The sequence below is a fragment of the Kogia breviceps genome, chromosome 16 (assembly GCF_026419965.1).
Source record: "Kogia breviceps isolate mKogBre1 chromosome 16, mKogBre1 haplotype 1, whole genome shotgun sequence".
In the NCBI taxonomy this organism is placed as follows: Eukaryota; Metazoa; Chordata; class Mammalia; order Artiodactyla; family Physeteridae; genus Kogia; species Kogia breviceps.
The window spans coordinates 77,031,884-77,059,727 of record NC_081325.1 but is presented as its reverse complement, the minus strand read 5'-3'; the positions used below and the strand labels follow the sequence as shown (position 1 = coordinate 77,059,727).

At 58.4% G+C, this 27,844-nt stretch overlaps 1 protein-coding gene across 2 annotated transcripts in view; it reads right to left on the bottom strand.

Moving 5' to 3' along the window:
- Nucleotides 1–542: 542 nt before the first annotated feature.
- Nucleotides 543–27,844, bottom strand: part of COL4A2 (collagen type IV alpha 2 chain) — a 173,618-nt gene continuing 146,316 nt past the window's right edge. For both annotated transcript variants that reach the window (XM_059041903.2, XM_067016634.1), the window contains exons 27-48: nucleotides 26,728–26,784; nucleotides 24,919–25,026; nucleotides 23,847–24,068; nucleotides 21,639–21,800; nucleotides 19,522–19,692; nucleotides 18,649–18,792; nucleotides 17,233–17,355; nucleotides 16,830–17,011; nucleotides 15,379–15,442; nucleotides 15,127–15,201; nucleotides 12,621–12,728; nucleotides 11,837–11,944; nucleotides 11,047–11,118; nucleotides 9,376–9,501; nucleotides 8,509–8,625; nucleotides 7,825–7,986; nucleotides 7,612–7,710; nucleotides 7,217–7,363; nucleotides 6,952–7,068; nucleotides 5,502–5,693; nucleotides 4,191–4,477; nucleotides 543–1,684 (exon numbers count right to left, since the gene is read on the bottom strand). In XM_059041903.2, coding sequence (XP_058897886.1) covers nucleotides 1,427–1,684; nucleotides 4,191–4,477; nucleotides 5,502–5,693; nucleotides 6,952–7,068; nucleotides 7,217–7,363; nucleotides 7,612–7,710; nucleotides 7,825–7,986; nucleotides 8,509–8,625; nucleotides 9,376–9,501; nucleotides 11,047–11,118; nucleotides 11,837–11,944; nucleotides 12,621–12,728; nucleotides 15,127–15,201; nucleotides 15,379–15,442; nucleotides 16,830–17,011; nucleotides 17,233–17,355; nucleotides 18,649–18,792; nucleotides 19,522–19,692; nucleotides 21,639–21,800; nucleotides 23,847–24,068; nucleotides 24,919–25,026; nucleotides 26,728–26,784 — 3,101 coding nt within the window. In that variant the 3' untranslated portion in view covers nucleotides 543–1,426. The remainder of the gene's footprint in view (nucleotides 1,685–4,190; nucleotides 4,478–5,501; nucleotides 5,694–6,951; nucleotides 7,069–7,216; nucleotides 7,364–7,611; nucleotides 7,711–7,824; nucleotides 7,987–8,508; nucleotides 8,626–9,375; nucleotides 9,502–11,046; nucleotides 11,119–11,836; nucleotides 11,945–12,620; nucleotides 12,729–15,126; nucleotides 15,202–15,378; nucleotides 15,443–16,829; nucleotides 17,012–17,232; nucleotides 17,356–18,648; nucleotides 18,793–19,521; nucleotides 19,693–21,638; nucleotides 21,801–23,846; nucleotides 24,069–24,918; nucleotides 25,027–26,727; nucleotides 26,785–27,844) is intronic.

The following is a 27,844-nucleotide window of genomic DNA, read 5'->3' as shown; positions in this document are numbered from 1 at the left end:
GCTGGGGCTGTGCGGGCCAGGCAGGCGCCGACCGCCTTCAAATAACACATTATCTCGTGGAATTATTACTGTAACGCTGCCGCCTCGTGAACGGTAGAAACTGTACTTAGAACAAGTTTAATATGAGACTGAATTTTAAAGGGTAAAAATAAATTCTGTGAGTTGGGTGCCTGAAGGTCAGCCAGGTTCCAGAGAAACTGAAGCCGGAAATGTGTCTTGGAGGCTATTTCTTGGAAACCCTGGGATTCTGTTGGGATGTTGTGCTGGGGCCGGGGAACGACTGGTACCCATCCTGCTAATCCGCACGAGCGATGGTGCGGGTGCCTTCCGTAAACACTAGCGCATCATAAACGCACACACAGTTCCCTGGGACACGAGTGACACCACCACGGGCTTGCGTTCAATCTGCTGAAACTTGGAAAAAACAGCTGTGCGGTGCCGAGCTGGGCGCAGGGCTCGAACTTGGGCCCGGCTGCAGCGTTTTGGGGGTTCACGGCAAAGTTTGTGCTCTACGGACTTGAGAAAATTCGGCAGGCAATGACTCGGGGTATGAAAACGTTCCAAACGAACTTTTATTGGGGGGTCGTTACAGAGGATGGAGTAGTCATAGGAATACACTTCTGCGCAAAGTACGGAGGGTAAATGTCCAGGGACGGCCTGGGGGCAGTGGAAGCGTCACTTCCGACCCTGCGAGGTTGGCTGTCACGCAGCCGGGCTGACAACAGACGGTGAGAAGGTCTTCGCTTCTACGCGAGTTTTGCCGAACCCAGCGGTCTGCAAGGGCTGGTGGGAAGGGTGATAGGGGCGGACATCGGTGGCTTTGAAAACAAGAGGCACAGTCGGCCTTCCTGAGGGGACCAGGATCCTTGGCGCTGCCGGCGTTTGGGAGAAGAGGGCGCTGTGACCACGGGGGCGCGGAGGGCGGGGCTGGGGCCGCCCCCAGGAGCCCCCTGCGTGGGACAGCGGGGCCGAGCTCGGGAGCCCGCAGGCTGCGCGGCCTCCCGTGTCTGTGCCTCCCCGTTGAGTTCAATCAGCGGGTTACCAGTGGCGGCTGAGGCTGCAGTGACTACATAGACACACGGGAAGGCGTTAGAGCTACGCCGAGCGTGGAACCGTCTAGGACGGATGACCTGAGAGGGAGGGTTCATGGTTTTCCATTCTGGGGCGGGGGGGTCAGGGTGTCCTACAGACGCGGGGAGAGAGGGCAGCGCCTTGGATGCCACGGGGTTATTTGGTCGAAGTGCTGGTGCTGAATTCCTTTGGTAGCCCTTATTTGATTATTCTTTTGGTTTGTTTTTTTTAAAGAAAAAACAATGAAGTCAATTTGGGGGTCGGCGTCTGAGGTAATAAGTTAAGAATGAGCACCGAAGTGGCCCCCCGGCTGCGTGGCCCCTGGAGAAGCGTGTCCGGCGGGGCGGCCCCGACATCACAGGTTCTTCATGCACACCTGGCAGCGGCTGATGTGTGTGCGGATGAGGCCGGCCTTGAGCGTGTCGGCCGCGGGCGCGCCCTGGAAGCTCTGCTCGGGAATGGTGGTGAGCCAGAAGCTGTACTTGTTGGCGTAGTAGTGGCACGTGCCTCGGGCGCCGTTGCACTCAATGAACGGCGTGGCGCGGAAGTCCTCCAGGCAGCTGCCCGGCGACACCAGCGACTGGCCGCCGCCTTCGTCGCCCGCGGCCGTGTGCTGTGCGGGGTGGGGGGCGGGGCGGAAGAGATGCCGACACGTTAACCCTTTCTTTTAAAGGAAAAATAAGACAGCAGGGTCCTGCTGTAGCGCACAGGGAATTTGTGCAATATCCCGGGGTAAACCAGCAGGGGAGAGAATACGAAAAAGAACGTATGTATGGGTATAACCGAGTCACTGTGCTGTACAGTGGACGTTGACACAACACTGTAAGTCACCTACGCTGCAATAAGGTAAATTAAAAAAAATAAAATCAACATGTGGGTCAGGAGCAGAGGGTCTATTAAAATTAAGCACCGGGGACTTCCCCGGCCGTCCAGTGGTTAGGACTCCGCGCTTTCACCGCCGAGGGCCCAGGTTCGATTCCTGGTCGGGGAACTAAGATCCCGCAAGCCGTGTGGCGCAGCCAGAGAAAAAACAAAAGAAAAAAACAAAAACATTAAGCACCAAAGTGCCTCCTGCCCTCCACCTTCGCTAACGTTTACGAAGGGGGAGTACGGGTGCTTTGAATTTTATTATTTTTGTAAGAAAAGCTCTACTTGCTGATTTTTCTACAGTGAACACGTTAATACTAGTGTAATTAGCTTTTTTTAATCAGAGGGTTGTTACATTAGCAATTAGTTGCTTGGGATGGTTCTGCTTGGGAGACGTGGCCAAGTGTCGGAGGGGATTTTCTTTGCCACTTTCAAGTTCTACTTTCTCTTGGTGTCATAAGCACGTTTAGCTTTTACGAAGGGGCGTGGCGGGGCCCCGGCTCGCAAAGCTTCTCTCTAAAACGTGTCATCTGGCTCGGTCCAGCAAGCCCAGTGGTAAGTGTGGTGTCAGAACCCGCGAATTTAGAACGGGAACGCCTCGGCCACGGTGGGCAGGGCACAGCAGAGGCTGCCCTGTGAGATATCTGTGCAGAAGCCCAGTTTAACCTTTTCTTCAAATGAAGCAGCAAAGAACAGAAACCTCTGAATGGTTTTCTGCTCACAGAATGCGGAAGCCTTCCCAAACAGAGCTACTGTGTGTTGCTGACAGAGACAAGCAGGCGTGTCTTCACGGGGCATCTCAAGCCCCGCTCTGGCCTGAAGGAGCCGAGGCCCTCCTGGTCCCTCCACGCATGTGCACACACACACACACACACACTCGCGTGCACACACACACACACACACACACACACACACACACACACACCCCTTTTCCAATGTGCTCGCCTCAGCGGACAAGCCTCTGGCTTCGGGACTCAAGCAGCCGATGTCTCTTAAGAGAATCACTCATTGGACACTTAGCCTGGCAGGACCTCATTTGAACCGAGAGGAAAAAGTAAACCGGTGGCTGGCAGGAGACTTACAGTCGCCACCAGACCAGCTTCGAGAGGGATCACTGAGGTAAGGGGGGCCGACGCCTCTGCTGCTGTGGCAGCGACGGATCAGAGTGTGTCTTGTGTGCACACAAGACAGGGGCCACCCCAGACAGGCGGGCGGACGCTAGGCTGTGTGCTGGCTCTCCGGCGTCGGTGCCAGGAAGGGAAGGTGTGGGCAGCCCATCAGTCCGCCCTGGTTGTACAGCACGGCGAGGGGACCGTGGTCCTCTTGTCACCCGCCTTGGGGGTGTCAAGGGTCAGGCCGGCAGGAGGCGCTTACAGAGGATCATGTGTGCTTGTCCCTTGTCCCTGACACAGCTCCAGATGTAATTGCTAATGAAAGAAGGGCTGTCTGACCTTTTTGGATACAGTGTAATCACCCCCTCAACAAGGAAGAGGCTTGTTTTTCATTTTTGAATTTCTCGATGGGACCAGAGCTCTGTCCATCCACCAAAGCCCCCTGACATGATTAGCTCCTGAAAAGCAGACAGCTGCCTGTCCCAGCACAGAACTTAGTATCCTGTTGCTTCAAATTATTGTAGCAGTAATACCTTAAAAAATGTTAAAAAAATCAACACTTGTTTGCCTTCTCCTTCCTTTGCCAGAATCCACATTTTTTTTCTGTTGTTTTCATAAGATTAGCAAACTTGGGCTAATATATATATATATATATATATATATATATATATATATATATATATATATATAATGTTATTAATACAATTTATGAAATATTTAACACGTTGGGCATCTGGTCAATATAGTGGGAATTACCACAGTCATAATAAATATAAATTCAATACAAGACCCACCTTCCCCACTGGACTTTCCTTTCTCCCTCTGATGGTAAACAGGAGAGTTGTAAGGGATGCTATCATGAGAGCCAAATTTATCCTAATTAAGGCTGTACAAAGGCCTGGTGGCAAATTAATGGGTGCCTTCTGGGTGGGGGCAGCTCCAGGCCTAACACGGCTCAGTGAGCAAAGTGCAGGCGGTATTCCAGCTCTCACCCCTCCCCTGGGCCAGGTGCCCTTGTGCAGTGCACAACCTGAACAACTGCCTGGGTGAGTCTTACAAAGGCCAGGCCGTGGCTGGGGAGAGGAACTCAGTTTGCACCTGGGCCCGTGCACTGAGAGACGGCAGGCAAGCACCACGTACCATGAGGAAGGAATATCCGATCCACAAGCTCCGCCATCCAGCCGGGCAGTGGGGGATGGAGACGTCCTGGCTGTGGACGGCGATGGCAACGGCCGGGGCCTCGCACACGGAGCAGCGGCTGATGTAGGGCCTGATGTCCTCCTCGGCCACGGGCATCATGGGCAGCGGGGCGGTGGTGGAGAGCCAGTAGGACTTGTCGTTCCGGCTGGCGTAGTAGCAGATATCGCCAGGGTTGCAGTACAGGAAGGGCATGGTGCTGAACCGGGCCAGGCAGGAGCCCGCCAGCCCTGCGGTGAAGGGAGGGACCGTCACGGCTGAGCGGGCCGGGAAGATGCCCCTCCAGGCCCCCGGCGGGGCTCAGCCACGCGCGGGGCGGGGTGGAGGGCGGGCTGGGGCTTTCCGATCCCTCAGGGGCCGACGCCACCGGCACCGCGCGCCCTTCCGAGGTTCCCGCACACCTCGGGACCAGGCTGGCTCAGAGGGAGGGGCGGCTTGGCGGACAGCCCCCCGCCCCCCGGTGAGGCCCGCGTCGGGGGGTCTTAAAGCACCAGCCCCCAGCACCCGCTGATGGCATCCCGGATGGGCGCAGGCTCACGGCCCCCAGGTGCCTCCCAGAGGGACTCTGGTTACTCTGCACCCCAAACAACTCCACCGACTTCATCTTGGGGCCAGAGTGAGTTCTTTCCCCCTTCACACTGGCTGCTTTCCAGCTGAGAGCCGGGCGTCTGCTCTGCCCCCTGAGGCCTGCCGGGCCCTGGGCTGGCCTTGCCTCGTCTCTGCTGTTTTAGGCCCTTATTCTTGTCTGCTATGTCTCACTTAAAAAAACAAACAAACAAACTTATCTGGACGGGGAGGTGCGCAAATCATTGGGTTCAGCCCAGCAGATCTCCCCACCACACACGTGGCCACCCTCCCTCCAAGCCCCCAATTTTAGTATGTGCTGGCCACGTTTTCCATGGGCTATTAGGTCTTTTAAATTCCTCTTGGCAACCAGGCTTCCCGGGATAGATACCAGAGCACATGCCCCCATATCCGCTTTGCGGGGTTCTAAGTGCCCCCCAGCCCCTCGCGGCCCCGGCCTGACCGCTTTATACGCCGCGGGGCGAGAAGCGAGAAAGACGGGGACCCGCTGGCAGCCTCCAGGGGACGGCGCAGCGAGAGGCCGGGCCGCGTGAGCCCGCGGAGGCCGCTGAGGGCTACGAGGCGGAGTCCGCTGCCCGAGCCCAGGCTGGGGCGTCTCGCTGCCTTCTGAGGACTCGGCAGCCTCGCTGCGGCCAGCGGGGGCGGCCCAGCTCGGCAGGCGGAACCTACCCAGATCCTGGTTGTGGGCCTTCTCCTGGCCCTCGAAGTACAGCAGGCTGTATCCGCTCCAGAGCTTGTTCATGCCCACGGGGCACATGGGCTCCTGCTCCGTCTGGCTGTGCTTCACCAGGAGGTGCCCGATGCTGGCGCTGCGGCCGGGCATGCCAGGCAGGCCGGGGCTCCCGGGGCGGCCTGGCTCCCCTGGGACCCGAGACAGAGAGGCCGCCTCGCAGCTGCCGCACGGACCGCAGCCCACGTGCTGGCTGCGCGCGTGGCGACGTTCACAGCCCTGCTCTGCTTCTCCCCAAGGGCCGGGGCCTCGCTGGCTCTGCCCTCTGGGACCAGGAGCCTCCCGGGAGGCCCGCACCCCGTCCCCGTACGTGGGACCCCGCAGTGAGGGGAGTGGACAAGGGGCAGGGACTCAGCCTCCCCACGAGCCCTCCCCCCGGGGCGCCCCGTTCTGAGCGGGAATGAGCGCGTCAGGAAGCCAGAAGGGTCTCGGGAGCGCCGCGTCCAGCCCCGCCCCCCTCCTCTACCCCAGGCGGCAGGTGCCCCTGCTGATGCTTTGGGGAGCGGCCATTCCCAAGGTTGGAAGCCCACCTCCCCAGATGTCCACCCGGGGCCCCGCTTCTGGCCCTGACGCTGCAGAACGGCTGACCTGCCCCCAACAGGACGACCCGTCAGACCTCCGAAATCAGCCGTCCTGGGTGATCCCGCCTTTCTCAGAGGACGTGCCCTCCACCCCGCACTGTCTCGGCCCCTGGCCTGCACGCGCCGCCCCCTGCCCCGCCATGCGCGTCTCGGGTCGCCTCCCCCCGCATTTTACACCCTCCTGGCCGTGGGTCGCGAAGTGCTTCCCGCGATCTGGGCGCTGACCGTGCAGCCCGCCTTTGCTGTCGGAACAGTGCTCACACCACGAGCTCAAACCGAGCACAGGTGGATTTCACCAAATCTCAAGACTTTTTTTTTTGCATGAATCGCTATTATTTCTGGCCTATCCCATCCTGCACACGTGCAAATAACTTTAAGAAGTCGATGATTTAAGACTTCACAGTGGCCCCTGTAACGTAATCGGTGACTTTCAGCTCATAGTTTCCGGCCTTCAAGAGCTTTAGGAACCTTGTCTCTTGAAGTATGTCAGCTGCTTCCTTCTCTGAGGCAGCCGCAGATGTCTCAGGGGAAGGAAGGAGGCCGGCCTGTCCTGGGGACTCTGTGCCAGGTGTTCTGCCAGGTGCAGGGGACGCCGGGTGGGCGCAGGCGTATGCACCCTGCCCAGGACCCAGGCTGCAGGGGGGCCCCGGGCTCTGGGCTGGGGGGGTACAGCCCCTCTTCTCTCTCTTCTCTGCTCATCTCGGGGCTCGTCTGACCCCTCCCCGTACACCACGGTCTATTGATCAGACACAGCGGGACCCGGAGGAAGCTCCCCGCCCTCTGTCCCCTTCCGTCACCCATCACTCACCTTCATAGCCGACGGGCCCCTGCAGCCCCACGGGCCCCCGGTCTCCTCGGAACCCGGGAACAGCTGACACGCCGCCTCTTCCCTGGGGCCCTGCCTTCCCTGGAGTCCCGCGGAAACCTGCACGGCCACCGAGACACGCGTGAGCGCCCCGGGAAGAACGCGATGCTCCAGCAGCGGCGCTCAGCCGGGGCTTTTCCAGCAGGAGAACAAAAGCGAAAGCAAAGCGAACGGGAAACGAGCGGTGGCCCCGCGGCAGGGCTCCTACCTGGTTCTCCCGGGCGGCCCTGGGGTCCCATCTCCCCCTGAGGCCCCGGAGGGCCTCTCCTTCCCTGCGGACCCACTGGCCCCCGCTGGACGGCAATCCTCTGAGGGATTCCTGCAATCCCCGGGGCGCCCACAGCACCCGGGGCACCTGCAAAGGGAAAAGCGAGGCCAGATGATGCGTGAGGGGGCCGCTCTGCTCCCTTGGTCTGGTCTCTCTTCCGTTTCTGACCCACTGAACCAGTTCTGGAGCTTCCTCTGAGCCAGCGCGCTCTCTAGAGGTGGTCTGGGTGACAGGCCACCTGGACGTCGCTCAGAGCCCCTCCAACAGCCTCGGTCCCAGCGCCACGGCCCCGTGATAGAACGACCTCCCGGGTGTGCCCTGTGAGATACACTTACCTGGGAGTCCTCGGTCTCCTTTGGGTCCCTGGGGGCCTCGGTCTCCCACACTCCCGGCGGCGCCTGGGTTGCCCATGAATCCTTGCTCCCCTCTGGGCCCTTCCGGACAAGCAGGACGTTGCGGACACGTGGGGCTGGGCGGGGGCTCTGGCCATCTCTGACCGGCACCGCCAGCCTCCCCGAGAGGAGCCCCCCACGGGCACCGACCCTTACCTTTTTCTCCCAGGAGCCCGAACACGCCAGGCCGGCCCTGGGGCCCGGAGTCCCCGACCCATCCTTTGGTCCCTGGGTTTCCGGGGGCTCCCGGGCTCCCCTCATCTCCTTTGATTCCGGGAAGAGCCACGGGCCCAGGTGGCCCCGGGGGACCTCGATAACCTGTTGGCATCAGTGCCAAGAAAGGCGAGTGTACACGGGAGGAAGGCACAGTCACGGCCGGGAGGCCGGATGCAAAGTCACCCATTCAGGGGGCCGGCTTTGGCAACTTTGTAACACTGGGCGGCTTCGGTTTTTATCGTGGCAACGTCTACACAAACGTTAACATTTCAAGCATTTTTCCGTGCACAGTTCGGTGGCAGGAGATGCATTCACGCTGCTCTGCAGCCATCACCGCCATCCCTCTCTGAACTCTTGCATCTTCCCAGCGGAAGCTCTGTCCCCTTTAAACACTAACGCCCCCTCCCCCACCTCCCGGCCCCCACTGTCTACTTTCTGTCTCTGCAAATGTGGTTACTTAGGGACCTCCTATCAGAGAGTATGTGTCCCTTTCTGTCTGGCTTGTTTCACTCAGCATCACGCCCTCAAGGGGACAACGAAAGCGTTCTATCCCTCAGGCAATCAGGTCATGGCCAGCTCCTGTCCCCAGAGATTCCAATGTATCCAAGTGTGAGCCCTGCTTACCTTCCAGGCCAAATATCCCAGGCGCACCTACGTCACCTGGTAACCCAGAGATGTTGGAAGGGGGGGTGAGGCCTGGAAACCCCTGAAGTCCTGGACTCCCGACTGGGCCTCGCTCCCCTTAGGAGAGAAGTAGAAGTTGCTTAGTACCAGCACCCAGCTTTTCATCTGTTTCCTCTCTGTGCCCTCACCTGTCCAGGGGCAGGGCCAACAAGGAGACGCAGTGATGGAAGGTGCCCAGCGCAGGCTCTCGGGGCGGGTCTGTCCCCAGTCCCAGCAGCCCCCTCCTGCTGCCTAGAGGGTCCCACGGACCAGCCTCTGCTGGGATGTTGTCCTCGCAGGCATGCTACCTGCCCAAGGCACAGCTGACGGGGCCACCTGCGGGTGACACCTGGCCCTACCCTGGGGGCACCGAGTGGATGGAGTGTGATCTTACCCACCCTACAAGGGAGTGTGGCCAATAGCTAACCCCAGTGGCGTAAGGTTATGATGGAGCATAAACGGTGGAGCACCAGTGGGAGGTTTGCAGCAAGAAATTCTCCCCAGGGCTTCCCTGGTGGCGCAGTGGTTGGGAGTCCGCCTGCCGATGCAGGGGACGCGGGTTCGTGCCCCGGTCCGGGAGGATCCCACATGCCGCGGAGCGGCTGGGCCCGTGAGCCGTGGCCGCTGAGCCTGCGCGTCCGGAGCCTGTGCTCCGCAACGGGAGAGGCCGCAACGGTGAGAGGCCCGCGTACCGCAAAAAAAAAAAAAAAGAAAGAAATTCTCCCTAGAGGAGCCAGCACCTGCCCTGCCCCCGGCCTCTCATCTCTCAGACTCACGGACACTGTGGTTCTGGGGGTGCAGATGGTGATACTGGGGTGTTGGCCTCACCTGGGACTCCACGCTCCCCTTTTCGTCCCGGGGCTCCTGCGGGGCCTGGAAGGGTGTTGGCCTCTCCTGGGTCACCCCTGGCCCCGGCAGGGCCTGGGAAGCCGGCGTCGCCATAGACGTCCGCACCTGTGGCCGGGGTGACAAGCAGACTTCAGTGTCTTCAACGGGGCAGAGTCCATTTTCATGAGTGGAGGGAGAGTAACGCTCTCAGTGAGACTCAGAAACAGAGAACCCACTGGCAGCCGTGGAGATGTCAGCTTCCTAGGTGGCCTCGGTGCCCTAGGCCCTGCCACTTGGAAGGAATCCTGGAATCGTAACTGAACCCCTTTGCTTTATAGGGGAGACCACCGAGGCCCCCGGAAAAATCCCAGATTCCAGGATGCAGATGGCCCTGCAGCTGAGACCTGCCGAGGGCCCCGGGCTCCTGGTGCTAAGCCTGAGTTAGGCTGCAAAGGGAAACGCGATTTAAAACCTTCCCTGTTCCCGTATCAGGGGCTCAAAGTAGCTGGTGTCAGAAAGAGTGACATAACTTGACCATCTAAACTCGAATTGAAATGTTACTTGAAGCATGAGGGTGTGAATTCATATATGATTACACACATCCAAGTTTACCTGTTGCCAGATGAATGTTTGATTATGCAAAACATCTATAAAGAGACTATTCTAAAAGCAGTGGTAGAACTATGGGTATTTGTCTCTCTTTTGCTTAAGTGTATCTTTTTAAGCTCTTCTCTACTCAGCATGAACAACTTTTATAATCTGAAAACAATAAAAGTTGTCCTTAAAAAACATGTATTAATAATATGCCCTACAAATATTATTAGTCCAATTAATACGTTTTAGAAATTAAATGCAAAGACAGGGCATTAAGATTTAAGATGAAAGGAACTAAATTTAAAATAAAGAAATTTCAGGGAAGTCACCGAGAGTTGTTTTGCACCTGTGATGGCAGCTTCCCAGAGGGGGACAAGGGTAAAAAGAAGCTTTCTGCACAAAGGGGATCTCATGCCCTTTGAGGGATAGACGGACACGCAGGTGGTGCTCTGAGATCCCACCCAGAAGGGGCTAACCTTGCAAAGCTCTTTCTGTCATCGGCTTTTGGAAAGCATGGGCTTTGTATCTCCTTCAGGAAGAAAAGTGTTACAATAACTTCCAAGAGCAGCTTCTAAGAATTTCTTAAAGGTCTCACGTTCTTCTCCGTACGGAACACCCCGCCCCGCCAAAACCCCCATACGCCACTGCTGTGAAGGGAACTGTCTTTTCCAAACCCATCTGTCAAAGCCCTAACCCGCCATGTGATGGGGTCTGGAGGTGGGCCTTTGGGGGGCGTTTGGGGTGAAAGGGCCCCGACAGGATCGGCGTCCTTATAAGAAGCGACACCAGAGAGCTCGCTCTCCCTCCCCACCGCGCGCGGACACGGCGGGAAGCCGGGAAGAGGGTCCTCACCCGGACTCTGCCGCGACGGCACCCACCCCAAGCTTCCCGCCTCCGGAGCTGGGACGAGTGACTCACTGCCTGTTGGCTGGGCCCCCGGTCTGCAGCGTTTCGGTGGAGGAGCCAGACGGGACTGAGCGTCCCCGTGGCCTCAGGGACGGAGCCCGCCCAGCTCCCCGACCCCCGTCCAAGTCCCTGGTGGGCCAGCCGGTCCCTTCCCCCACTGCCATCTGGTACCTGCGGATCCTGGGAAGCCTTTGGTGCCTGGCAAGCCGTGTAATCCGCCGATGCCGCGGAGGCCGGGGAGACCTGTGGGGGACCCTCGTGGTTATTCCGTGGGGGAGCAGAGGGGGACCCTTAACATAATCAGATGCTTTTCTCTGCTGTGATACGGTCGCCCATCCAGCGTGTTGGAAAGCTGGGCAAACCGGAAGTAGAGCAAATACTGGGACATGTAAATCAGTCACTTGTGTCACCAGGAGAAGCATCAACCTAAAAATTGTTTTCACGGAAACTTTTTACAGACTCGTTACAGCCAGAAGGGGACTGGGCAGTGCTGTGTGTTTCTTCTCCTGATCCGCGAGTCACCGTATGTGTAAAAACGGTGCTTGCAACCAACAGCCTGGTGTCGTTTCCATTCCTTCTGGATTTCCGAGGACCAGCTTTCCTGAAGGGGGACTTGGGAAGCAGGCGACAGCTCTTCCTGTGATGTGGGCAGTGGACGTGGAGCCGTGGAACAGCTGCGCCCCCCCGAACTCCGGACGAGAGAGTGTCCAAGGGCCCGTCCCCTGACCAAGGCCCGGCAAGGCCAGGCCGAGTACCTCCCCAAGCCCCCCAGGGGCTGCGCCAGACCTCGCTCAGCGGGGACCCTCGCCTCTGTCCCCGTGTCCCGCCTCCGTGCCGCCCAGGTGCTGACTGAGCGTCACCCTGAGGTCTCCCTGTAGGTTTCTGTTCATCGTTCTGGGGAGTAGACGCCTCTCTGCAGGTCGCCACTGCTTCGTGGCTGCAGAGAGGGGAGGGGTCTTACCCGGTAGGCCTGGGCTCCCCGGCCAGCCGTAGTCTCCTTTGGTGCCAGGCGCTCCCGCCCGTCCCGGCTCTCCCTGAGGCCCCTGCAGCCCGGTCAGTCCTGGAAAGCCTGGGGGACAGACACAGCCTTCAGGGGGACACAGGAACCCCGAGGCCTCGTGGCCTCCGGCTCGGGTCCTGCCTCGGGGAGGGACTTTGCGGGAAGGAACCAGCTTCCCTTCCACGTGGCCTTGGACCCCGCATTCAAGTTCGGCAGGGTTCGCACAGCCTGGCCAAACAGAACAGCCTGTGTATTCGTGTTCTCATTCCATCGTGCACGTAGAAGCCTGGGGAGAACCCAGAGGCCCCTTGAGGAGCAGCCTGTCTGCGTTCACAGATCCCGGGCAACAGCGAGCAAGACAGCGGCGAGAAAAAAGCACACAACGCATTCACTCGTGTAACTTGGGATCCCCCGTGAATTCTGCAATTGAAATGCACGGATGGCAGCCGTCACAGGGAACTGTCTAAACACGTACGGAGAGACAGACGGTGGCCGCACAGACACGGCCGTCGGCCCCATGCCTCCACCACAGCCGGGCTGGGCTGGACCTAGGGAGGGACAGGTGGGAGGGAGCTGCCTCGGCTGCGACCGCGGGCGAAAAGCAGACGGGCGGCGCTGGCCGCCCTTGTTTTGGGCCCTTGGAGATGTGGGGGCTCGGCCGCACTCGGCTTCACTGGCCACCGCACCGTCCAGCTGGGCCCAGGGAGGGCAGGCTGGGGGAAGGTGGTGTGGCCTGGGATTTTACCTGTTTGCCCTTTCAGTCCAGGAGGGCCCTGGACTCCCGCCAGGCCGGTGATCCCAGGGAAGCCGACATCACCCTCTGTTCCTTTCTCTCCGAACAATCCCTTTAGACCTGTAACCACAGACGTCCTGCTCAGAACCAACCACAGCCGTTGCGTCACTGGGGCTTAAGGCTCGTGGGGTTCAAGGGGCACCAGGTAAAGGATGCTGCCTTCACGCTGGTGCTTCCAATTGTGAACGGGGGTGGAAATCTAGATGGCTCCTTCCTCAACTAAATTTCTACCTCATTCCCTGCTCTGAGCCTGTGGTCAGCAGTCTCCAAGCTGGCGCCCAGTGGTCCGCGTCCTGGTGCTCACACCCTTGTGAGCTCCACCCACACCGAGGAGGGCTGAACTGCGTGAACACCAGGACACCGTGGCCGTGCCACCGTGCCACCTCGAGCCCAGGTCATACAAATCATCACTGCTTTCACTCTGTCCCTGCTCTGGAGGAAGCCAGCTGCCGTGTCACGAGGACACTCAAGCTCTCAGGGAGGAACTGAGGCCTCCCGCCAAGAGCCACCTTGGACGTGGATGGCCCAGCCCGGTCTAGCCTCCAGATGAGGCAGCCCTCCCGACCTCATGACCGGAATCTCATGAGAACCACCGTGTTTCCGAACTCCTGGCCTCAGAGGCTGTCAGATAACACCAGCGGTGGGTGCTCTAAGCTGCCACATTTTGGGCGCCTTGTTAAGCAGCAACAGACCACTCACCTGAGCCCTTATCTGAGTGGTTTCTAATGGGTGCTGTGCTGGGGAATCTGGGGGGTTAGTCAAAACACGAGATGTTTGAGCCTCTCAGGTCTGGGTCAGGCCCGGAATCTGCCTTTTAGACGAGCCCCTCAGGTGCTTCTCTGCTCACTGGGTGGGCTTCGAGAAGCGCTGCCTTCCCGTCAGTGACACTATTCCGTGCCACAGGCTTCGGTGTTTCTGGGTCGCTGGAAGATTTTGGAAACTTCAGACCAACCCGGTTCTACACAATCACTTTTGCCAACGTCTCCTGAAATCTCTGAGGCTCTTCTCAGAACAATTATTGTCAACGTTCTCGTGGTCTTGAAGAAAACCACCTAAGAAGTTCTGCTTGCTTTCTGTGGATTATCTTAGTGTTTTAAAATCTGCTCCAAACCCCTGTTTACCTATTTCTTCCATCAACGGTCTCCACCACCTACACCCGGACCCAGAGTCCGGTGCAGCCTGTCTCTCATCCTCCGAGGAGGGACCAGGACAGAGTCCCCGGTCCTCGGGGCCCTCCCGCTAGGAGGCCACCTGCCCAGGGCCCCTGGGCACCTCCCGCCCACGCGGCAGGGTCGAGCGCTGTGGCCGAGCCCACTTCTTACGCTGCACTTGTCTTAGGGTGAATGGAACGCCCCCAAGGATGCTGACAGCTGCCACTGCCCCTCTGCCCCTAGGATACAGTCCCCTGGAGATGGACACAGTGGGAGCCTCCACTTCCTGGACTGCAGTTTAACTAAAAGCTAAACGTTCAAGGGGCAACAACCATATTTCCTGGGGTGGGGCAGCTTCTCTTCACACATTTTCAATTGAACAAACGAGGCCATTGTTAGTGACATATGTGGCAAAGGTGGTCTCACATTTCTGCTTTTATAAACCAAACTGCCAAAGTAATTACTTAGGTTGGGAGATCCAGCCTGCCTAGTGTACCCTTGTGTCTGGGAATAAAGCCATCGGGAGACCAAATTGTAGATCCACAGGGAGCCCAGAGGAGTTCATAGGTGAGGTTACCTATTCCTAAGTGACAGCCCTCCACTCCCAAGCTAGACTGAATGCTCCTTTCCATTCTGGAACTTTCTCTCAATAAAGCCCAGCGCCCTCCTTGTTGGCCGAACACATGGACAGACTCTTTCCCCCAACCCGAGCCATCCCTAGGCAGACCTGTGGGGTCTCCCAAGATAAAATCCCAGGAAGGAGGCATCTATTCCAGGTCCCGTGGGATAGGACACAAGCAGGAATTTTGACCTTGAACTTCACTGAGGCTCAGAGAAGGGGCGTGCGCTGCCATGCCACGTGACACCCCCTGACCTACACGGGGCCGGGGGGCCGCCCCTTGTTGCCTTACTCAGTAGAGAGGTCTGACTTCCACTCCCCTTCCTTCCAGACCTTTCACAGTTTGCAAGGGCCCTGGTCATTGTGTCCCTTGCTTCGCACCCTAGGATGTGTCCCAGTAGAACAGGCACATGTGGTACATTTTAGAGGCTGCAGGGACTCCCATCCACTGAAGGTCGATTCTCTCCATCTTCCCTCTCAGGGAGAGAAAGGTTTCCTGACATTGTCCTCAGGCTCAATTTAATTAAAAATTCCAGTCTTCCTTACACATCGGGCTTAAGGACCTCAAACCATCCCTACGTCGTGATCCGTGGGCTCACGAAGTAACACTAGGGCTGGCAAGCCTGAGTGACGACAGACCAGGGCGCAAGGCTGCGCAAGATGAAGGGATGGAGAATCACTCGGGTACCTGGTGCTCCAGCAGTGCCTCCTTCCCCCTTCAGGCCTGGACTTCCTGGAAGGTCTATAGTGTTTCCAATATCACCTGTTAGGTGCAGAAAAGATGGCTGAAGTCAGGTCTTCCTGTGGTTAGTTTAGCAACTTCTAGGACACTACATTCCTAGTAAGAATAATTTGCTTCAGAATAACTAACAGCACCCACGGGCCTGATGTCCCCTCACTGCCGGGGATGCCCCGTTTCCACCGTTCCAGCAACACTCACCAAAGTCACCGATGGAGCCGATCTCGCCGTGAAGGCCTACTCTCCCCGGAGCTCCCTTGTCGCCCTGGAGCAAAGCCAAACATGAAACCATCTTACGTGGCCGTTCGTGAAGTGTGTGATTTTTTTTAAAAAAAACTTTTTGTTTTATATTGGAGTATAGCCAATTAACAACGCTGTGACAGGGGCTTCCCTGGTGGTGCAGTGGTTAAGAATGCAGGGGACACGGGTTCGATCCCTGGTCCCGGGAGATCCAGCATGCCACAGAGCGACTAAGCCCGCGAGCCACAACTACTGAGCCCACGTGCCACAACTACTGAGCCCGCATGCCACAACTACTGAGCCCGTGTGCCACAACTACTGAGCCCGCATGCCACAACTACTGAGCCCGTGTGCCACAACTACTGAGCCCTCATGCCACAACTACTGAGCCCGTGTGCCTAGAGCCCGTGCTCTGCAACAAGAGAAGCCACCGCAACGAGAAGCCCGCGCACCGCAATGAACAGTAGCCCCTGCTCACCGCAACTAGAGAAAGCCCACGTGCAGCAACGAAGACCCAACGCAGCCAAAAATAAGTACATTTATTAAAAAAACACAATGCTGTGACAGATTCAGGTGCACAGCAAAGTGACTCAGCCATACATTACATGTATCCTTTCTCCCTCAAGCTTCCCTCCCATCCAGGCTGCCACATAACACCGAGCGGAGTTCCCTGTGCTCTACGGTAGGTCTTTGCTGGTTATCCATTTTAAACATAGCAGTGTGGACATGTCAATCCCAAACTCCCTGACTATCCCTCCCCTCAACCCTCCCCCCGCCGGTAACCATAAGTCCCTTCTCTAAGTCTGTGAGTCTGCTTCTGTTTTGTAAGTAAGTTCATCATTTCGTTTTAGATTCCGCATATAATGGATATCATACGATATTTCTCTTTCTCTGTCTGACTTGGTGAAGTTTGCAATTTTGAAGGGTTAGTGTATCCAGCTGTTCTGCTAAAACCAACTCTCAAGGTTTGCGATGGCGTCATTTTGTAAAAAAGTCCTAAAGCTTTTCAGTGTAGTATAGAAGCTGGTTTGCATACCTGTTCTTATTAAGCTGTAAAGTAGTAACGATGGCGGTTTTATTGAAATAAATAATATCAATGACACAGACCGTGGTCATGACAGTGGTAGTAATAATCATGGCTGACTGTGCCCTACCCTCTGCCAGGCTTACCCGGGCAAACGTGCTGGGCACCATCTCAAGAGCTCGTTCAAGCCTCACGGCAGCTGTGAGGTGGGCACTGTTATTGCCCATTAGAGAGATGAGGAAGTTGAGGCCCAGAGAGGTTCAGTAACTTGTCCAGGGTTGTTCAGCCCATAAGTGGCACAACCGAGTCTTGTCCCCCAGGAACCGTGGACCGCAGTGCTTGGCCAGCAGGCCACGGGGAGAGGAACTCACAGAAGATGCCCACTTACCCTACTGCCTGTGAAGCCCGGAAACCCTGAGATTCCGGGGGAGCCGGGCACGCCGGGGAATCCTGGTGACCCGGGCACGCCGGGGAATCCGGTATCGCCTTTGGTTCCTTTGACGTAGCCTGGTTTCCCCGGCAGCCCAGGGACTCCCGACAGCCCGGGAATCCCTGGCATTCCGGGAAGGCCTGCACGGAGACTGAGTGTGAAGTTCTGGGGGGACCCTGCTCCGCGCCCCCCGCGCCCCCCGTGAACCGCCCGCCAGCCCCTGGTGCGGACGTCAGGGTGTCAGGAGGGCTGCAGCACAGGAGGCTGGCCTGGGCGCTGGGGCGTCTCTGCTGTTCCCGCACACTGGGAGGGGCTGGGGTAGGCAGGGGACCCCAGGCTCTGAGGTCAGGCGGGGCCTCACCTTTCAAGCCCAGGTATCCTTTCAGTCCCATGGGGCCTTCATCTCCTTTCTCTCCTTTGATGTCTTTCATTCCTGGCAGGATGATGGGAGGTGGTCCGGGGGGTCCGGGGTCCCCTCGGCTGCCTGGAAGGGAACAGAAGGCAGTCATTCCCTTGACCTCCGGAGCAGGGGTTAGAACCTAGGTGGGGAAGGCTTCTCGGCCGCTGCTGTACTTCCTTTCAAGCCCGCATCCCGAGGGGCTGAGCCATGGGTGGCACAGCTCCCCCCGAAGCTGTGAGCTGGGAGCCCAGGTGACGGGAACACCCGTCTTCCTCCACCCTTCTCTCCTTGAGGGACGGCGGCACAGAATGTCTTGGCTGGAGGGACCACTACTGACTTCAGAACAGTTTCATCGCCCCAAAGAACCCCGTGCCCCTCAGCGGTCACCCCGTCTCCCCTTCCCCAGCAACAGAAACCACGAACCCACTTTCTGTCTCTGCAGACAGGCCTGTTCTGGACATTTCATACAAATGGAAGCAGACGGTGTGCGGCATAATGCTTTCAAGTTTCATCCATGTCGTAGCACGTGTCAGAGCCTAACTCTTTTTCACTGCTGACTAATATTCCTTTATACGGCTATGCCCCATCTTGTTTATCCGCGATGGATATCTGGGTTGTTTCTGTTTGGGGCTATAATGAATCATGCTGCTACGAAATTTGTGGATGAGTTTCTCTGTGGATGTGTGTTTTCAGTTCTCCTGGGTGCACACCTAGGAGTGGATTTGCCGGGTAGTTTCCGTGCTTATCTTTCTAAGAAGCTGCCAACATTTTGCACCCTGGCTGCCCCACTTGATATTCCCAGCAGCAGGGTCTGAGGGTTCCCATGTCTTTACATCCCCATCAACATTTGGTATTAGTAATTCAGTTGTTTTAGAGACCACGGTGATACTTTGAGAACAAGGGCGTCTGAACGAATGTCTTGAAACCGTGGTTCGTGGGGAACACCCTTCCTGAATCTCCCACCTGGGGTCTTGGGCTGCCGCCCGGGCCGGGGCTCGGGCCAGGCTCGCTTCTGGGGGTCACCCCGCCTCTTTGCACGGGTGTAGCCGTGCACCTGGACCACCGTGTCCCTCTTCCGTCCTTCGGACCTCACCTTCCGCTTTTCCCCCGGCCCCACCTCCTCGTGCGCACCGCGGAGCGCTCACGGTGGGGTATGCTTCTCAGGGTGTTTTTGGTTCTTAATGCTGCGTCATTTCCGTTCTCAAGTTTCCTTCGGCTAGTGTCCCTCCCTGGCACACGGCCAGTGCACTGAAGCGAGGAGGAAGCCCTCCAGCTCCTCTTTTAATAGCGTCTAGTGTTTGGGTTCCCGGAACGTTGTTCTAGGCAGTGTCAGGCCGCCGTGAAAGTGAGTCTCAGCCTGGCCGAGAGGTGACGTACCTTTCACACCGGGCTCGCCAGCCAGGCCCTTCAGCCCGGGGACTCCAAAAAATCCAGTCTCTCCTTTGTTTCCTGGAAGCCCGGCTCGCCCCTTGAGCCCCAGCATGCCTTGGAAGCCGTCCATCCCGGGAGAACCCTTAACTCCTTCAGAGGGAATGAGAAAGGCGCTGGGTTAGGCGTGGCTGATCGCCACGGTGACAGCCCCACCTGCCACTCGCGTGAGGAGATGCTAAGATTCTTAACGTCAGTAGGATTTTCGGGGCAGCACTTGCTAAGGGGCTGGTCTGCTGCCTGAGGGGCGGTCAGCCCGTCTGCCACCGGGACAAGACGTAAGGCCAATGCAGGCGGACAGACAGGAGGAGACTGGAAGGCACGGGGTCCGGGGTCTTTCCACCAGGTTGGAAAGGGGCCCTGGGACTTGGTGTGACGTTGACACTGCACCCAGCGTGGAAACCTGGCAAAGCGCCCTGGAGAACGCGGCACGGTGTCTCCAGCTGCAGTCAAGGTGCGGACAGCCCCACTTGTGGGTGGCCTAGCCTCACCCGTGAGCAGCGAAACCTACACTGGGTACCAAGCATTTCCCTTTGTTTTGGTTTCCGTTCACCACCCAGCCTCCGGATCTGAATCCCAACTCCCGGGGGCCTGTCCGCAGGTTCCCCCCGGCAGATAGTAAGTCCTGCTCCTTAGACAGTCCCTCTCTGGTGCTAAGTTAGTAACCTGGCGTTTGGGGGCACGGCGGTCACCGCCAGCCTGGGCAGCATCACCCGGTCCCCCCAGGGCCCGACGCAGCCGGGGGCTGCAAGGCTGGGCCTCCCGCAGAGCTGTGCCCCCCGCGCCCCACAGGCTAGGTCCCTGGTCATGCTTTGCAGTCACCTTTGGGGCCCGGAGCACCAGGCATCCCGGCTATTCCTTTGAATCCGGGGCCTCCGGGATGACCTCTCTCACCCTGCCAGCCAGGGTCGCCTCTATCCCCAGAGACACCCTTCATGCCCACGGGGCCAGGGACGCCTGTGTCACCTGGCTCCCCTCTGTCTCCAGGCAGACCTGTCAGGAAGGGGAAGGAAGATACAACACGATGAACAAACCACACAGAGAAAACACCTCTGCGATGCTTTTGAGACATCCACAACAATTACTTTTGGTAAGAAAAACGTCTTGGAAGGACAACGGGAAAGTGTAACCACAGAGGTGAGTCCGAAGGTGTGGCTAGAGTCAGCAGCGCACGGCAGGCCGGCCTGTCTAAAGAGGTCCTTCCCCGACGGCCGGCGGCCAGCCCGTGGGACGCGCGTCCCACGAGACTTTCTCCGCTCGGGCGCAAAGCCACGGAGCTGGAACGGCTGGGGTCGCTTGCGGGCTGGCGGTCCTCCTGGCGTCGCCGCGGTTAGGCTCTAGGGGAGGTCCTGCGACACCCGCCATCCTCATCTCGTTCGGGTGTCAGCGGCTGCTGGCCTGCCCTTCCCCAGCCTCCCCGACAAAGCTCAGCCCCTCTGTTTAAACCCCCCGACGGCTCCCTCGCCCAGGGGCTCTAGCTCCTCAGCGGGCCTTCAGCGCCTCCAGAACGCTGGCCCCATGTCCCTCTCTAGGCTCCCCCCCCCTCCTCAGATGATGTGCTCTTCCCTGGCCCATCTCCTGGGGCCGCCCCTCCTAGGAAGGGCCCCTTCCAGTCCTGCCCGCCTTCCACGCCCGGCCCCCCCACGCCCTCCTCCCAGGGCTGTTCCAGCCCACCAGCTCCTCTGTGGTCTGGTCGCCCCGCTGCTTTGCCCCGGCCAAACACAGCCTTCCCCGTGGGCAGTTCCGTCTCCTCCTAAGCCGTGGGCTCCATCAGGCAGGGCTTTGGCGTGGATCTTGTACGCACCGTGCTGTGCTCCGTGCTTGAGGACAGGCGAGGCCTTGCGCACACTGGCACGGACGGCCCAAACCCGCTGCCCGGGGCTCCCGTTACTGTGAACCCGGTGGGGGGCACAGCGTCACTCCACCCGAGTGGAGCCCCCGGGTTTGGGACGCCGTCGAGGCCACCCCTGTGGGACGCATCTGGCTTACGTCTGACCTCTGTGGGGCACGGCGTTGCCTCGTGTGGACCGGCTACGGTCCTGGACAAAGGTGTCACCTGATTACGGCCAACGACAGACTAGGGTCACCGTGGACGTCGCCTGATGGACGTCTGGGCCCCTCCGAGCCGCCCTGTGACGCGCTCGGCCCCCCTGCAAGGGCTCCGGTGAGCGAACGTCCGCAGTTTCGCGTCTGTGCCTTCCTGCTCCTGCCCGCCTCGCCCCGTGGTTTTCCTGAAGGAGGCTTTTTCCTTTCTTCTCCAAATTTTTCACATTCAGGAAACAAATCACGTTGCCTCTTCAAAGCAGAGCGGATTTTGAACTCTTGCAGTGGGAATTTTTTTTTTCCTAAAGAAATCTTACCTAGAACCCTAATATACACAACAGGTACAAAGGAAGGACAGACCTCTCAGACTGTCTGAATTCTCCTTGTTTGATGACATACATGTCCTGGACCTGCCTGGGCTGAACTGTGTCCCTGCAGAATGCAAATGTTCATGTCCTGACCCCAGTACCTTGGAACGTGACTGTATTTAAAGCTGGGCCTTTAACGAGGTGATTGAAGTTAGTTAAATGAGGTCATGAGAGCGGGTCCTAACCCAGTATGACAGTTGTGCTTATAAAAAGGGAGATTAGGATGCAGACAGGCACAGAGGGGCGACGCTGTGAGGACACGGGGAGGAGACGGCCGTCTACACGCCCAGGAGAGAGGCCTCGGGAGGGACCAGCCCTACGGACACCTTGATCTTGGCCTTCCAGCCTCCAGACTGTGAGAGAATAAATTTCTGTTTTTTAAGCCATGCCATGTGCGGTACCTTCAGAACCCCTGCAGCTCTTGAGCGAGGGGGTTCCTTGGAGCACAGCTGAGAATTCCCCAAGTGGGCAGTGCTGGTTCCATTGTCAGTGAGGCCCTGACTCCTTGATGGGAGGGTGGATCCTTACCTCCAAAACCTGGGGTGCCCGGCGGCCCCAAGGGCCCTTCCCGGCCAGGAGCTCCAGGGAAACCGTGCTGTCCTGGTGGCCCGGGCAGCCCCGGCTGGCCCGATGGTCCCGGGAAGCCCTGCTGACCCTTCGGGCCCGGCATTCCCGGCATCCCCTGGCTTCCTGCAGGAATGGAGACAAGAGCCGTGAGGTCAACCCCATGCAGTGCATTGCCAACAACATCTGTCTCCTCAGACCTGTTCTATAAAAACAGGTTTTCCAGGTGGTAGGAAGTCTGGAAAATACAAGGAAGTATAAATGACAAGATCGAAGTAACTCATGCTGTCATCCTGAGACAGTTACTAACGTCTTGGTATATATTTCCTTCTGGCCTCTTTTCTGTTCCTGTAACTATACCTAGAAGCGGATATTTGTAAAACTCACACCTCGTTTTAAGTGCAGTTTTAATCTAGGGTTTTTCACTTGACGTTATATTCTGAGCATTTCGCCACATGTTAAAATACTCTTGGGACTTCCCTGGTGGCGCAGTGGTTAAGAATCCGCCTGCCGATGCAGGGGACGCAGGTTCGATCCCTGGTCCGGGAAGGTGCCACATGCCGTGGAGCAACTCAGGCTGTGCGCCACAACTACTGAGCCCGCGAACCGCAACTACTGAAGCCCGCATGCCTAGAGCCCGTGCTCCGCAACAAGAGAAGCCACCGCAATGAGAAGCCCGTGCACCGCAACGAAGAGCAGCCCCCGCTCGCCGCAACTAGAGAAAGCCCGCGCGCAGCAACGAAGACACGACGCAGCCAAAAATAAAACTAAATGAATAAATAAAATTTACATATATATAAAAAAAGCCCTTTACAAGCACGTTAAATGGCTATGTAAGTAACATCCAGGTCTGCCCACTGCTCCTGACAGGGGCGGCCGAATAGACATGGATACAGTTTCCCAAAACCGATGCTTTGGAAGTCAGAGCTTTTGCCAAACGCAATATTCTCCCAAAGGGCAGGTCATCAAGGTGACGCTGAACATGGGAAGCTGCACAGGCTCGGAAGTTACTCTGCTGCCGTTTGGTGGTGTTATGCCCAGACTTTTTGAAGTCTGTGGGAACCACAAGCATCCTTCTGTAAAAGAGCTCGGGCAGTTTGTTTTTTTTTTGGGTACGCGGGCCTCTCACTGCCGCGGCCTCTCCCGTTGCGGAGCGCAGGCTCCGGACGCGCAGGCTCAGCGGCCACGGCTCACGGGCCCAGCCGCTCCGCGGCACGTGGGATCTTCCCGGACCGGGGCACGAACCCGCGTCCCCTGCATCGGCAGGCGGACTCTCAACCGCTGCGCCACCAGGGAAGCCCAGCTTGGGCAGTTTTTACAGTCGGATCGCAGAAGAGACTGGCGGGCACATGCTTCTGAGGGTGGGGCGTCCAGCTGCCCGTCGAGAACCGGGCTCATGCCTCAGTGTCTCACGTGAAGGACACCTACTGGTTTGACGGCTGGCGTTGGGGAGTGTCACCTCTTGCACCACACAGGGAGCCCCTGTCTGGCTGGGCTCGGGCGCTGGGCTGATGGCAGCACAGTCAACACACAGCAGCTGACGCTTCTCTGACAGGGGCCCCCAATGGCCGGGTGGTCACCCCACCCATTCCACCAACGCAGTCGCATGAAAGCCAGGCACTCTGGGTTCTCAGGGCCCGTTCTGCGAAAACTGCGTAAACAAAGCCTTGGATGCCTTGTTCACTCACCAGACAAGAGGCTTCTTCCCGCTTTGCTAAACATGCATCGATGATGTCGTGAACGTTACATTTTTTTAAACCCATCACTTTCACACCCACAGACTGAGCTGCGTTCCAGTTCGTCTGTCTCCCTCCCAACCCCTCACCAGGCATGGCCAGCTCCCGTCTTCTTCGCAGAACCGCACACATCCTGCCGAAAGCAGCAGGGAGGGCCCCAAGCTGAGCCCCACCCAACTTGGGAAGAGAGCACGTCGGCTCATCTGTACTCGCAGAAGAGCTAAGATGGCCATCCTGTACACAGCATGACCACCACTGTTCTGGAACATTCTAAAGAAACGTTGGAACCAAGGGGGCGAAGAATCAGCAGGACTCACAGCGTCCTGCATGCAGTCCTGGGCTTCTCGCCTAACCCCCAGGAGGGATTTCTGACCCTGCCCTGGGAGCCTCAGTGCGGTGGCACTGGGCTCCCTGCCCTCCTGCCCCTGTGACTTACCCCGGAATCCAGGAGGGCCTCTCTCTCCGGGGGGGCCCTTCAGCCCAGAGCGTCCAGGCAGTCCGGTGTCTCCCCGGGGCCCGGGCTGGGCCCCCAAGACTTCTCCAGGGAGGCCCCTGTCTCCCGGAGGCCCGACTGGCCCCGGCAGGCCGGAGGGACCCGGGAGTCCATCCAGGCCAGGGCGGCCCACTGCACCTTTGACTCCTCGGGGCCCCACGAACCCTGAAAGGAAACACAGGGCGTCCCTGTAACGAGAAGTCTGCATCATGACATCTAAGCGGGGCACCAGGAAGAGAACACGTGGCCGGGGTCCTGCAGGAGGATGTTTGGCTCGTGTGGCCTTAGTGAAACCGTCTACGGTCTTGTTTAGATGATACGATTCCCCAGCGCCCGGGTCTCTGCACACCAAGTAACACAGCCATGGCCCCGCACACCATCTGAGCCGTGACCACAAAGGGACAGCCGTGTTTGGGGCCACTGCGTCGTGGGCTGGGGCACGCAGACACCCACGCGGGTAACTCCCAGCTTCTGATCACAGTTCGTTACCAGAAACACGTTCACTGCCCTCCGTGTACAGCTCAAACGTTTAAGCTCTTTCAGCCACTACATGGCTCCCGTGATGCTGTGCTGTGGCGACTGTAGAGGAAACGGTTCGAACTGCTAACTCGGACAAGCGGCTGCAGAGGCCACGCCACAAGCAGCCAAGCACAGGTGTCTCCTGCGGGCTCCCTGGTGACTGATCCGCAGATCGGGCATTGGTGCCGAGGGCTCAGCAGAGGATCACCTTATGTGCCCTCAGAAGGTCTCATACCCACTAGATAAAGATCTCCCTGTGCACCTATCTCTTTTCTCCAGCAACATCTGTAAGTTTCTTCTGCAGAATTCCAGCACAACTTCAGTGAGGAAAACGGCGACATTTTTTAATTTCCCAAGGACAAGAGCTAAAGTCGTCACCAAGCCTTTGTCGAAACAGTTTCTAGATGTCAAAAGGTGATCGAGGCGGGACGGCCAGATGGTACACACAGTCCTTCCCTGAATCCACGTGGCCGAGCGGACTCCCACCCTGACTCACCTGGGGGTCCTGGGAATCCCTCTCGACCTGGATCTCCCGGGAGGCCCTTGAGCCCCGGTGCCCCATCAGCTCCCGATAATCCCGGAAGCCCTCTGACGCCTTTGGCACCTAAACGACCCAAAGAAACCACGACACACGTCAGAGCCGCGTGAGCCAACCCCAGCAGGAGACGAACAGGAGAGGGTCAAGGCCGGCACCCGACTTAACGCGGCCTCTTAGGAAACGGGGAAGTGATGAGGCTGGCGGGTGTCAGCCCTGAAACAGCACCTCTGACAGCTGGCAACCGAGTGTCAGTCAGTCTAAGCCAGAAATGACGAACCTCGGCTCTCATCACGCCCTCATGGCCTCATTAACCTGATGATCTCCCTAACTTCACGTTGTCAAAACACGTCTAAAATCCTCTCCCCTCGCACGCGATGCATGTACATTCTGGGCCCTGCTCCCCCCAGGGCCTGCTGAAAACTGTCCCACTGCAGTCTGAGCCCCTCCCCCTAACAGTCGCCACCACTGTGGGGACAGCAGCGTCCGAGCCTGTGCTGGGATCCACGATGGACAGACCTCTCCAGGGCTCGGGCAGGGGGGGTCATGAAGTGCCACGTGGATAACGCGCTCGGCTCTCGGAAGACAACATAGGGCCATTAACTCTGCTTCCTGGTGCCAATGATACTTTTGCATTTTGCCTCGCTGTCCCCAGATCCCGTCACCCCCTGTGCGCCTGGACGACACTCTCAGGGTCCGGGACGCCTATGATCGGCCAATGCACTTTTCCCGTTTGGGGGGCGGCCCTGCACCGTAGTTCTTTAGAGTTTACACAGGACTCAGCTCCAGGGTTACGTGTGCAGTAGTAGGGGACACCATGTGCAAGCTAGGAAGCGTCTAGAACACCCGCACTCTTCTTCTCATACAGGTGAGGAGACTAAGTTCCAGAAGGAACAGGTGAGATGCCCAGAGCCCACAGCTGAAGAGCGGTGGACCTAGACTCACAGACGGGCTTCTGGCCTCCACACCAGATTGTCTGAGTGACCCCTCCGTGGGTGGTGAAGGCGTCCTCTCCGCCCTGTCCCAGTCAGAGGAGGAGCGAATCGGAAGGCAGACCCCCTGGGCTGAACTCTGCCCAGGGGTGCAGCCTGAGAGCTCGGCATCCTAGGCCGACTGGCACGGCGTCTGGGCGTCACGGAGCAGCTGTGGTCACTCAGCCCGTGTGCCATCTCTGAAAGGCCGCCCCATGGAGGGGGAGAGCCTGGACGGCCCCAGACCGGGCTCTGTGACCCAGAACCCTTCCTGAGTCCACGTGACTCTTCAGCTGGGTGACGGTCTGTGGCAGCAGACGAAGCCCAGCTCCTAGGTCCTACAGACAAATTCCTAGCCCTGTTGATCTGCTTTCCTCCCAGTCAAAACCCGAAGGAAACACTCCTCTCCCGCACGATCCTCTTCCACACCCTGGGACGCACGGGGATACAAGGAACGCACAGAGCTAAGCCTCCTCTCTGGTCTCGGGGCGCCGCCATCTCTGCCAGGCCCGGGTGCCCGCCGGGTCTGTGTCGCAGCTGAGGCTGACTTCCACGTGGCAGGAAGCCTCTCTCTTACCCTAGGGTTCACTAGGTGTCAATCACCGCTCACTTTCCTACACTGATGGGCGGAAGTCATCTTCCTATAGAGGCTGCCAGCGTGCGGTACGGTACCAAGAATTCTGTGATGTTCAGGTGCGGGTGGGGAGGGAACGCGGGGTCGGGGGCAGAGGAAGATAGCCCGAGAGGGGAAAGGAAGACGCGGACGCACGGAGGAAGGCTGGAAGCGCTCTCCCATTACCTGGGGGGCCGGGGGGGCCCGGCTGGCCTGGCGATCCCTTAGGCCCTCCAACACAACCTGGGAAGAGAGGACAGAGGAGCTGTAGCCACGGTCACACCCACCGTCACAGCTTTGGACGTGGCTAAGGTCGAGAGCACCGGTTGTGAAAGCCGGCTGCCTTTTCACCATCAGAGTAACTTAATGATTCCATGAATCCTGATGCTGATATAACTGTAATTTCGTTGTGTAATGAGACCAGAATATTAATACAGGATGCACATGAAGTAAGTCCGGCCGGATGAGAACAGGTGCCGTGCTGGCCGTGAGGCCTCCACCCTCTTGGAGGGCAAAACCTCACACAGCCGAGCCCATCTGGGGGTCCTTCCCCCCGACCCCGACCCCGACCCCAAGGCAGTTCCCAACAGGGATGGAGGAGGCCTTCAATTTCAAAAGGAACGCTGTGACTTCTCCTCTGTGACTTCCATTACTTTCAGGATTAGCAGAGGCAGCTCGTTTTGCTGTGAGCCGTGCAAAACGAAACCCGGAGGCAGCCACCTCTGGCCGGTGACGCGGCGCAGGGGTATTTTGTCGGACGGAGCACCCCTGCAGCCACAGCAGTCCTTCGAGATGCCCTTTGTCTGTCTGCCTGTGATTTCGCAGGGCTCCTATCTTGGCCCGACTTAGCGGCCAAAGAGGGGCTTCGGTCTCGTCTGCCACACGACGGGTCCGAGGTGCAAAGGCGGGCGGCCGAGGCCGTGAAAAGAAAGGCCCCCGGCCGTCTTCAGGGGGCCTGGGCTCTAGCTGGCAGAGCCTCAATCCCAGGGGCCTTCCCGCATCTTTGAGACTGGCCAGCTCTCCGGAAGCTCCGGGGCTGCCGTTCCCGCTCTGCACCCTCGCCCTGAGCTCCTGATCTACCCCCACGCCTCGTGCGGGGGCCCCAGGGGCCCTGCTGCTGCTTCCCCAAGCCCCGGCCTTTATCCCAAACGCATGGCTCCACACCCTCAGCTGCCACTGGTGAGCTGCCGCCGTCCAGATGTTCTGCCGGCACCTTTGCCTCCAAAAAACCCATCCTCTCTGACCTGCTCTTCAGATCCCGAGGCCTGGCATCCGTCCCCTTGTGTCCTGGACTCACACCCCT